The sequence below is a fragment of the Sarcophilus harrisii genome, chromosome 2 (genome assembly GCF_902635505.1).
Source record: "Sarcophilus harrisii chromosome 2, mSarHar1.11, whole genome shotgun sequence".
Classification (NCBI taxonomy): Eukaryota; Metazoa; Chordata; class Mammalia; order Dasyuromorphia; family Dasyuridae; genus Sarcophilus; species Sarcophilus harrisii.
This window is the reverse complement of record NC_045427.1, coordinates 246,073,017-246,083,571: the sequence shown is the minus strand read 5'-3', so window position 1 is coordinate 246,083,571 and position 10,555 is coordinate 246,073,017. Positions and strand designations below refer to the sequence as shown.

General features: G+C 47.0%; 1 protein-coding gene across 2 annotated transcripts; it reads right to left on the bottom strand.

Annotated features, from left to right (window-relative positions):
* Positions 1-222: 222 nt before the first annotated feature.
* On the bottom strand, positions 223-8,761 carry OPRL1 (opioid related nociceptin receptor 1). Of its 2 annotated transcripts, none has more exons than XM_003757551.3 (4): positions 8,630-8,761; positions 7,542-7,808; positions 4,605-4,960; positions 223-3,682 (listed from the first exon to the last, which is right to left on the bottom strand). In XM_003757551.3, the coding sequence occupies exons 2-4, from the start codon at positions 7,766-7,768 to the stop codon at positions 3,159-3,161; spliced, it is 1,107 nt and encodes a 368-aa protein (XP_003757599.1). In that variant the 5' UTR covers positions 7,769-7,808; positions 8,630-8,761; the 3' UTR covers positions 223-3,158. The 2 variants fall into 2 exon arrangements, with proteins under 2 accessions (XP_003757599.1, XP_031807701.1); XM_031951841.1 differs by having other exon boundaries at positions 8,655-8,761.
* Positions 8,762-10,555: the final 1,794 nt, after the last annotated feature.

The following is a 10,555-nucleotide window of genomic DNA, read 5'->3' as shown; positions in this document are numbered from 1 at the left end:
AAGAAGGAAGGAGGGAAGGAAGGAAAGAAGGAAGGAAGGAAGAAAGGAAGGAAGGAAGGAGGAAATAAAAGAGGGAGGAAGAAACAAAAAAGAAGACGAAGGAAAAACAGAAAGAGGGAGGAAAAGAGGAGGAAGGAACGGAAGGAGGGAAGTAGGAAGGAAGAGAGAGAAGGAGAGAAGGAGAGGGAGAAAGGAAGAGAGGGAGGGGAGAGGGATAGAAGGAGAAAGGAAGGAAGTAGGGAGGAAGGAAGGAAGGAAGGAAAGGAGTGAGGGGGCAAAGGAAGGGAAGGAGGAGGGAAAGACAGAGGGAGGCATTCATCTCTAGAATTAGAAGTCCTGGGTTCAAATTCTAATTTTACCATTAAGTAGTGTCACAACATGTAAATCATTTCACCTCCCTGAGTTTTGGTTTCCTCATCTGTAAAATGGGGATACTACTACTATATAAGCTCACAAGCATTGCTGTGAGGAAAGTGCTTTGTAAACCTTAAAGCTCAATAGAAATGGGAGCTCTTATTCTTATTACCCAGAACTACTGCCACATTAGGAGGTGGCAAATCACTCCCTAAGTTATCATTCTTTTGATTAAATCCCCAGTAAGACACATGCTATCTCCTCACAAAAAAGGACTGGGGCTATCACTGTTGTTTTAATTGATTATGTGGAGGTTTTTCTGTTTCAAAAATATACATTTTGGAACAGAGACTTGCAGCTTTTATAAAGTGGAAGGGATGATGAGGATGGAATAAGTTATCATTAATCCAATAGTTCAGCTACAGGAAAGAAATGTTGGCAGCTTCACCAACTGTGGATTCACAATGAGGGCTATGGAAAGCCCAGAGTGAATTTTATTGGAGCACCATGCCAACTGATGAGGATGCTGTTGGCACCATAGTAGTCTTATGGAGCTCCTAGGACCATCTCTGTAGCTCTGGCTCCAAGCAGCCCTCACTACACCCACCCCTTTCCCAATGGCACAGCATCATAAACTTATTTTCTTATTTTACTCCATTTCAAACACATTCTAGTCATCAGTAACCCCAGAAATTGGCCCCCAGAGACACTACAGAGAATCATAAAGCTGAAGAGACAGACATTAATCAGCAGAGAAAGAGAAAAACATTACATAGCACAAGCAGTTCTGTTCCTTCCTAGTCCTTCTCCCTCCTATCACAGAAATGTAAAAAGGCCATGGTTCTTGATGGTCTGGATCAATCGGATATATTTTAAAGTCCAACTCAGACCTAATGGAGGTCTATTCTTCACCCACTGCACACATTTAGAGACAAATCCTCGAAGGCAGTCTGAATCAGAGAACAGGGAGAACACTAAAGGCACTGGCTGCCTTTCTGGTTATAGATTCAAGAGCAAGAAAAACACTGAAGCCACGCGAGCACTTTAGGGTGTATAGAGATTTAGCAGCTAACAAATATTAAAGCATTTAGTCTCTCTTCCTGGAGGTATCCAGGTCATCGCAGAAAGAACAGAATTCTTTATTCTTTACAAGAATTTAGCAGCTACAGGGATATCTCCAGAGGTCCCTTCACCTCAGTTTCAGGGGGGTTGAACTAGATAAGTTTCTAAGGTTTCTATCTAGCTCAAATCAATCAATCATCTGGCATGTGCCAAGCACCTTGGTGTGAGATCTTCTGTTCATTGGACAAATTTCTCTTCTTTTGAATTAAATCACCACTGAGAAATCACCATTTTCCCCCTCACATTGCTGAGGAAAGAGAACTAAATAAATTTGACCCAAGCTTTAAAATAGTGTAAGAGCCCTTCTGTGCCTTGCCAGTAAGGATGGACAACATTACTGGTGGGCTTGGACACCATGGCAAGCCACGGGTCAGTCACAGAAGTCTTTAGTGTGTAATGAGTGAGGGGCATATCCTATGGAGGAAAAGAACCCCAGAAATCAGAAGCACGGGCTCTTTCCCCATGCATAAAGTGGGTTGCAAAGGGCAGTGTAGCAAAGCATCAGCAAACACAAAGGAACATGATCAGCTCTCCGGCTGAGGAGTCAGAAGAAATGTTTGGGCACCTAGAGAGCACATCCAGGGCTCCTAGGTCCATGAGACTCTCAGTTTGTCCTGCCCTGCTGGCTGTTGTTCACTCCAAGAAAACATCATAACATGGAATCAGGGCAACGACAAGGCACTCCTTCCTCTCACGGGTGACCTAATCCGGGTAAATGGAGAATTGAAAGTCTGGGCCAAAGGGAGCAAGTGCCAGCAGCTCCCAGGGGCCAACCCAAAGGCCAGCTAGAACTCTCCCAGAGTCCGCCCAGCTTTGGCACACTTGTGCCACCTTATTCACTTATGCCCTAGCCCTTCCATCAAGGTTCCCCCTTCCATCCCAAAGGAGACAGAATTGTGGAACACGGTAATAGGATGTCAGAGTTGGAAAGAACCTTCAAAATCCTCAAGTTCAGCTGCTCTCATTTTCTACAAAAAGCAGGATTGGCAAAGCTGAGCAAGGGGCCCAGTCTATGGATGTGTAATCAGGCATCCTGTGGCAGCGAGGTCCAGGGAATAGCATCAAAGAGAGCACATGGGATGACAGAAGCACCATTCGGAGGCATCAGGTCTTTCTCTCCCCTCCCCGAAAGGTAAAAAGTAAATCACAAATCCTGCAGCCAGTCCTCCTCCTTCTGTAAGACCACGGCCATATCCCTACATCCCAGCAGTGTGCTTACGGGGTGTCCATGTGTGTCCATGCTCTCTGTGCTCGAAATTGTGTGTTTCTGTGCCTGGATGACTGTTTCAGAGAGTCTCTGTGTATCTACATGGGTGTGTGTGTGTGTGTGTAAGTCTGAGGGCCAGACGCCCTTCAGAGACAGTTTCCTCCCCATTGCTCTTTGTCTCACCATATCAGGAAGGCGCGTTTTGGTTCAGCTGTGACCGCTCACAGAAACAGCCCTTATTGTAGGTCTGTTTGCACGGGGACTTCCTCCCCAGGTTTGGTGGCTCAGAGGACACAGCCTCTCGGGGTCACAGTCACAAAGCCGTCCTGACGGTCTCCAGCCCCACAAGTGTTCCTTGTGCCCATCACGGAGTCTGAAAAGAGCCCCACTACAGGGCAGTTACTTGTGTGAGCTCCGTGTTAGGTGTGGATGGCGTTTGGGGGCTGGTGGGCATTATGGGGAGTTCCACGCCTAGTCATGCGGGCCTGGGGGCAGTTTCTGAAGTCTTACAGGCAAATGCCACATCCTTGGCAATGCTCCGCACGCGGTCAGACACCTGCAGCTCGCGGCGCAGGGAGGACGCACAGCAAAATTTACGGAAACAAGCCTTGAAATTTTCATCCAGGAAAGCATAGAGGATGGGATTCAGGCCACTGTTGGCGTAGCCCAGGACGATGCAGAAGTGCAGGGCAGCCACTGCAGCTCCACTGGCCAGCTGAACCCCCAGGTCCTGAGCCAGCACAAACACCTGGACAGGGGTCCAGCACCCCACAAACACGGCCACTACCACCAGGACCAGTCGAGTGATGCGCCGCAGGTTGCGATCCTTCTCTCTGGAGCCGGAGAGGACTCGGACACTGCGAAGCCTCCGGATCATGAGGCTGTAGCAGGCTGAGATAATGAGGACGGGGATCACGAAAGAGAAGAGGAAGACACAGACCCCAAACACAGGGCGCCAATAATTCTCAGGAGTGGGGTACTCCAGCAGGCACTCGATCTCTGTCAAGAGAAATAAAACAAGCATGGAGACCAGGATGGCCACAGCTTCCCCCCTGGCCCCAGACACTGGGCCCCCCACATGGGGAAGGGTCCCAGTTGGAGCTGGGTCACCAGATCTGCCCCAGCCCTCCAACTCTAAATATGGATCCTATCTATAGCCCCAATCTCCCCCCACCTCTACAAGGGAATGTAAGGTCCGGGTCTGCCCTCTCTCAGAGGGATATTAGGTCTGGTCACTGGTTGACAGAAGAATGAATGATCAAGATGGTTTGGCTTCCCTCATGTCATAGGATCATATAGAATTGAAAGTAACCTTAGAAATCATCTAGTCCAATTCCTTCATTTAACAGATGAAAAAAATGAGACCCAGAAAGGTAAAACGACTTAGGGTCACAGATTTCAAGCTGGAATGGATCCTAGAAAGTCACTAAGTATAATTCCCATTCTTTTGCAGACTGAGGCACAGAAATGCTCATTGATTTGCCCAGGGTATAGTCAACTTTCTCTAAAGCAGAGATTCTTAACCTGAAGTCTGCCACCAAGGGGTTTGGGGGAAAATTTCAAGGGGACCATTCTAATTGGATGAGAAAAAAATTACATCTCTATTTTTACTCATCTCTAATTGAAATCCAGCAATTCCTTTGCTTATGATTTTTAGAAAACATTATTCTAAGAAAGGGTTCATAGCTTTTGCCAGATTGTTAATGTATTCCCTGATACAAAAGAATGTTAAGAATCCCTGCTCTAGAAGTATGATGGTCTAGTCTCCTTTCCCCAAAGCAAAAGAGTCAGTAATCTGCATGGGTCTGTCTTTTTTTACAGATTACAGATCTGGGCACCCTTCCCCAGAGGAAGGATGAGTTTGCCCTCAAAGGGGTGATGGTGTCTGCCCACTACACCCAAAACCAGCACATGCACTGACCATCATCATCCATCTGGGCTGAGCCCATGACCGTGACAGGAACCCCAATGAGTGAAGCCAGGGCCCAGATGCCAACATTGACAGCCTTGGCCTTGTTGGGGGTGCGGATGTCCAGAGCCCGGACTGGGTGGCAGATGGCAATGTAGCGGTCCACACTCATGGCGGTCAGAGTGAAGGTGCTGGTGAACATGTTGTAGTAGTCAATGACGATGACTGTCTTGCACAGCACATTTCCAAATGGCCAGTAGCCCAAGAGAACGTCGGTGCCCTGGAAGGGCAGAGTCAATAGAACCAGGGCATCTGCCAGTGCCAAGTTAAAGATGTAAATATTTGTGGCTGTCTTCATCTTTGTGTGTCTGTGAGGAGGGCAGAGGAGATACAGAGAGATGGGGGGAAATTAAATTCATGATAATGATCATCAGACTTTTCAGATTCCTGTGGAGACAACAGGGGATGCAGGGGGTGGAGGAGGGAGTGAAGAACAGTAGCCTCAGGCTCTGACCACTCAACCTACCCCCAGAAAAGGGACCCAACCTAGGCTTTCCCATCATAGCCTGCATTCCGAAGTGAAGAGTCCTGCACGTGGCTGTGATTCAGATGGATATCTGAATAGACGACCAATTATCCCCATCCCTCCACACTCCTTCTAGACCCTAACAATAATCCTGTGGCTTCCAGAGACCTAACCTCCCAAGGTCATTTGGATGATTGGTATACGCTCTCCCTCTTGGTCATACGCTGCTTGGTGATGGCAGCACTGGTGAGGTTGACAGCAGAGATGATGAGAGTGATGATGATGGCGATACAGACGATGATACAGATGATGATTCGGATGATGAAAGCAATAGAGACAACAACTGTGATAGATGGAGGAGCGCGTTAGAGATGACAATCATTATAGATGTCAATACAGGGCAGCAATGGCAGTGGTAGCAATGGCAGCTATGGTGATGATGGTAACCATGGTGATGGCAGCGGGGATGGTGGTGACAGTATTGGTAGAGAGGGAGATGGCAGTGAAGATTGTAGCCATGGTGATGGTAATGGCAGAGATAATTATGGTAGTAATACTAATGGATGGGGGGGCAGGCAATAAGGAATATCGGCTATGTTCCTTTGCTATTTCAGCTTTATTGTCCTGGACAGGTTGTCACTATGCCTTCTTGGACTTCTCATTTCTTGTGCATCAATGTTTCTGAAGAGTTTTTCACCTTTCCTGTCTATTTAAATCCAGGATGTAGGTTCATTTTTTCCATCCCAACATTGAGGGAGGATGAAAAAGATAAAAATAGCATCCTTAGTCTCTAAAATGCTTCACTCTGGATCCCTTTCCCAGGAGAGTTCCAGGCTGTCCTGTCCAGATCAAGGAAGGACATCGAGGACAAGTTAGAGTCAGAAGACATGGGTTCAAATTCCAGTTCTACCACTTAGTACCTCTGTGACATTAGGCAGGTCACTTTGCCTCTCAGACTTGAGTTTCCTTTTCTGTAAAATGATGAACTATGACCCTTTTATCTCTAAAACTGTCCATCCTCTGATAATCAACCTAGACTAAAACAGCATTGATAGAGATTTCAAAGATCATATGGTTGGTCTAAGCACAAGTTAGAGATTAGAAAGAATACTAGGCACCCAATCTACTGTACCATACTGCTCAATCATCATAAGTCATCACAACTCCCATTTCTGTAGTATTTTTACAGTTAAGATACTTTCACCACTAACTATTGTTATCCTCATTTTATATATTACTTCCAGGTTACATATTTCTTATTCACTTATGGCTAAGTAAGGGCAAGTGCCCTGCCCAAAATAAAATAACTCATGTTGGGGGGAGGGTTTGAACTCGTGTGATTCTACAGATCTAGCACTCTTCAATATATCCCTTTTGTTTGCACCTATGATGATGCACCAAAGGTTCAAAGATGCTTTCTGGAGGAAAACAAGACAATATAACACCAGCTCCCAGATTGTTTCTGCCCTCTCTCCCTCCAACAATCTATCACTGTTAGATTAATATCAAGATCAGTCTTGCCTGCACCCTTTTGCTCATGTTATTCTCCTCACAAATATCTTTTAAATGACCTCTCCTTTATCCTATCCATCCTTCAAGGCCTAAATCAAGCCATAACTCACTAAGCTATACATACTATGGCCCTGCCAGATTGACTTCCATGAGGATATATATTATTTATCTCATATACAATGCCAAACTTAGGGCTGGACACACAGGCATATTCAATAAATCTATGTTGAATTAAATTGTCTTAATGAAAAATTACAGATTGGGCATAGGAAAAATGGACAAAGGAGAGTTTTTCAGGAATGGGGGAAGAGAGGAGGAGAAACATCCACGACCCAAGCCCTAGAGCTCCCCAACACTGGACTTCAGGGCCTGGTTTAGGAGAAGGCACCATCCATTTCCACTGAGGGATGGAGCATGGCCCTAAATTCCTAATCCTAGGGATAGACAATACCCTCTCTTCCCACCAGGGTTTTCCTCCTTTTATTTAGGCAGGCCTCAAGTGGCCCAGGACTTTCTGAAATCTAAACTCCACAGGCTTTCCTTCCATCCAGGCCACAGACAGTGACCTAGCCCCTCAGGGGCCACAGTAGCCAATTTTCTCAGAGGATCTCATAGCCAGACCTTCTTTCTCAGTCTGCTCCTGAAGCCAAGTTCCAGAAACCTGGGCCACAGCTTTTTCTCCTCCCCCAAGGGGTCAATGGGGCAGATTATACCAAAGATATGTGTTCCTCCATAGAGAGCCCTACCACTCATCCCCTGAAAATGCCATAAAGAGTAACAAGAAACTGGTAATCCCAGCTCCAATACCATCACCTCTCTATCTCTACAACTACAGGGTGCTGGTAGGTTCAAAGAAGGGGCAGAAGCCCATCTGATTACGACATGTTTCGGAGGACCAAGAGCCCACCTACCTGATGATGACATACATGACAAGGCAGTTTCCCAGCAGACCCCCTATAAACACAGCCAGGTAGACAACAACTATCGTGACCTTGAGGCCAATGGGCAGAAAGGTGTCCTGGGTCACATTGATCAGCAGGTGAGGAGGCACTTGGCTCCCATTTGGGAGGGAGAAGTTGTTGAACAGGCGGTTTCCATAGAAATTCTCCCAGAATGGGTCCAGGAAGAGAGGTTCCATGGTGCTCTCTCCACCCAAGCTGGCTTGCCCCAAACTGCCCCTGAGAAACCAAGGAAAGAGAGGAATGTGACTAGCACCAGAGCTTATCCTGCAAACCACCTCTCCCAGTCCACCCCCCCTCAAACATACACACCCTCCTTCCTCACTTCTCCATCAGGCTATCTAACAACAGTGGGACAGGTGACGTGCTTATACACACGCTGACAGACCTGTGTGGACACAGAAACATACAAGGGATGGGGAGGGGAAGGAGGGGAAGAGATACTTGGCTATAACCCTGGCAGAAACGCAGACATTAGACAGACACAGGCACACACAACACACACACACACACACACACACACACACACACAAACTGCTAATTGGGGGGATTCTAAACTACTGCAGCCCCTCTGAGGCTCCCACTCCCGCATTCCCAGCGTCCTGAAGTGCCCCCCCCTTCCCAGCCCAAATACACACAGAGAAGAAATCCCCATCCTGCTTGTCCCTAGTGCCTCAGGACACACTCCAAGCATCTCCCAGCTTCCCCCACCCGGAGCCAAGCCCCGATCCTGCGACACTCAGAGCCACCCGACAGCCCAGCTGCCCCCAACTTCTCACCCTGGGAGCAAACCCCCAATGGTTTCAGATCCAGAAACGCCCTTCCCACAGAACAGACAAACGTAAGTCAAGAGCCAAAGCCAAAGCCAAAGCCAAAAAAAAAAAAAAAAAAAAAAAAAGGAGGGGGTGGGGAGAGGAAGGCAGATTTCGGAAAGGAGGGGGAACGAATGGCAGGCAGATTAGAGGAATAGGGAGCAGGACGGGACGGGGGTCCAGAAGGCTGAGAAAAGATTGTCCCGCCTGGGGAGCCCCCCCCCCCACCTCCGCAGCCAGCGCTTTCCCCCACCCGGCTGGGCCAATTCCTGGCGTTGCCGCTCTGCAGACGTCTCAGAGAGCTTCTAGCCAACTGCACCCGTGGAGAAGAAGAGAGGAAAGGAGGGGAGAGGAAGAGAGGAGTGGAGAAGAGGGGAGGGGAGAGAAGGGAGGAGAGGAAAGGAGCAGAAGGGGAAGGGAGGGGGTAGGGGCAGGAGGTTTACCGGAGAACAGGACCAGGAGGGGGAGGGGCGATTCGGTCAGGTTCTGGGGAAAGGGAAGAAGGGAAGGGCTGGACTGGGGGTGTCTGAGCCTAGGTTTATACTAACTCTTGAGTGCACCTACAAACGCACACGCGCGCGCACACACATACACACACAGTCACACACTCACAGGGATGTAAGTTGAACACTTAGACATCCATCCTTGGCTAGGTCCCTACGGAGGTCCTACATGGAAGCCCATTTTTCCAGGATTACCCAGCCAGACACTAATTAGAAAGGAAAACGTGACCCAAAAGGTGATGGGAGAGAGTGTCACTGTAACCTTCTTACAATCTACATGAATGTGTTTTATGTGTGTGAACATGCACCTCTGCCAGAGAGCGAGCCTGATTATGTCTACAGGTCTTTTGTGCCTTTGGCATTAAAGAAGAAGCAGAATAGGAGAGAGGGAAAAGCCTCTGGATTAAGAGTTAAATCCTGGCTCTGCCATTGACTAGCCACAATGCGACTGGGTGAATCCCCCCCCCCTTCCTGACCCGCTTCCTTCTCTGTAAAATGAGGGAGTAGGATTAGATATCTCTAAAGTCTACAAGCACTAAATCCCATTCCATACTTTTCTTTCTGAGAAGACAAGTGGTTGTCTAGCCTCGGCTTGAAACACTCAAGTGAAGGGGCCCCATTACCTATCATGATAAGCCATTCTATAGAGACAGCTCTAATTATTAAGAAATTGTTCCATATGTGAAACTGAAATCTGCTTCTCTGAAGCTCCTAATTCTGCCCATGGTGCCAGATAGAACACATCTAATCCCTCTTCCCTGTGACAGCCCTTCAAATACCTGGAAATAGCAATCCTGTCTCCTTTAAGTTTGGTTTGTTTTATAAATATATAAATTTAACATTCCAGGTTCCTTCAACTGACCCTTGCACAACATACCCTCAAGGTCCCTAACTGTACTTGTCTGGAAGTGAGCATGATGCTCTAGATATGATCTAACCAAAGCAGAGCAAAGTGAAACTCACTTCCCTCATTCTGGACACAATACCTTTCCTACAACTTCATTGTTTTGGAGCTGCTACAAGTAGCCATTTGACCACTATTGAGCTTTAACAAAACTCCTGGACCTTTTTCATATGAATTGCCCAGTAAGCTGCAATTGCTTAGCTAGGCTTTCTGGGTTTTCTCCTCTTGGCAGTTTGACTATTGATGACAGTACTTCTCTCTTGAATCCATAGTCACCTTTCTTCTCTGTTTCCAGAATTCAGACTCTGAAGCTGCTTCCTTCCTAAAATGCTATTCTTCTCTGTGACTTTGTCTCCACAGTGAGAATCCCTATTCAAAAGGTAACTGATGGTGCAGTGAATAGAGCATGGGATCTAAAATCAGGAATATGTAAATTCAGATCCATTCTTTAGATATTTACTAGCTGTGTGACGCTGGGCAAGCCACTTAACCTCTGCCTGCTTCCTCAACTGTAAAATGGGGATAATATAGCAATAGGGTTGTTAGTGGACTCTGCAAATTCAGTATCACATTTTAGGAGGGATTCATAAGGATAAACTCATCACTTCTACTAAATTCATCATCAAACTGCTAACTCAACCCTTGATTGATGCCTCCTCTGTTTGAAGGACTGGAGAGTAAAGTATCAAACTCTTCCCTATGCCTTCCTTTATAAAGGAAGAAACTGAACTCTCAACTCACTCCACT

What these genes read in the sequence shown, in the direction of transcription:
- OPRL1 (XM_003757551.3), bottom strand. Translation starts at nt 7,768, where the DNA reads ATGGAACCTCTCTTCCTGGACCCATTCTGGGAGAATTTCTATGGAAAC. An exon ending in GTCATGTATGTCATCATCAG is followed by an intron (nt 4,961 to 7,541) that starts GTAGGTGGGCTC and finishes CCCTCCTCACAG; the next exon opens with ACACACAAAGATGAAGACAG. An exon ending in AGCCCAGATGGATGATGATG is followed by an intron (nt 3,683 to 4,604) that starts GTCAGTGCATGT and finishes TTCTCTTGACAG; the next exon opens with AGATCGAGTGCCTGCTGGAG.